This window comes from Hyalella azteca, unplaced genomic scaffold (assembly GCF_000764305.2).
Source record: "Hyalella azteca isolate HAZT.00-mixed unplaced genomic scaffold, Hazt_2.0.2 contig12934, whole genome shotgun sequence".
NCBI classification, from domain to species: domain Eukaryota; kingdom Metazoa; phylum Arthropoda; class Malacostraca; order Amphipoda; family Hyalellidae; genus Hyalella; species Hyalella azteca.
Window position 1 is genome coordinate 1 of NW_025942874.1, and position 530 is coordinate 530.

At 64.5% G+C, this 530-nt stretch overlaps 1 protein-coding gene across 1 annotated transcript; it reads right to left on the reverse strand.

The window, feature by feature from the left end:
* Positions 1-55: 55 nt before the first annotated feature.
* On the reverse strand, positions 56-424 carry LOC125178803 (the record flags this gene model as incomplete). Its single annotated transcript, XM_047883458.1, is given in 1 exon segment — positions 56-424. A coding segment is annotated over 1 exon segment (369 nt), but the record flags the coding sequence as incomplete, so codon positions are not given.
* Positions 425-530: the final 106 nt, after the last annotated feature.

Consider the following 530-nt stretch of genomic DNA (forward strand, 5'->3'; position numbering starts at 1 on the left):
CCAGCCCCACCCACCTCCCTCAGCAGCCCCACCCACCTCCCTCAGCAGCCCCACCCACCTCCCTCAGCAGCCCCAGCAGTGGGGCAGCCCCAATGATGGGGTCGTTGAAGTCGAGGTAGGCGCTGTTGACGTCTTCCCCACTCCCTTCTCCGACGTTCGGGGTCTTTTCTGCCCCACCGGCTTCTTCCCCATCCATCCCAGCAGCTGTCATCGTCTCCCCAGCAGGTGGGGGTGACGGGGGTGACCCAGAACGAGTAGGGGAAAGCGAGGGGGAAGCCGGGGGGAAGGAGCACTCGTGGGTGACGGAATTGAGAGCCGCAGCCCTCAGGTATTTCCCCACGAGGACGGCAGCAGCAGCGCACACGCTGGGGTCGCTGTGACGGCAGTAACGGGTGACATCCCACACCCTCTGCACCAGCACGTCTGGGGGAAAAAGGGGAAGGGGGACGTAACAACGAGGGGTGACTGCACCAGCACGTCTGGGAAAAGAAGGGGAAGAGGGACGTGACAACGAGGGGTGACTGCACCAG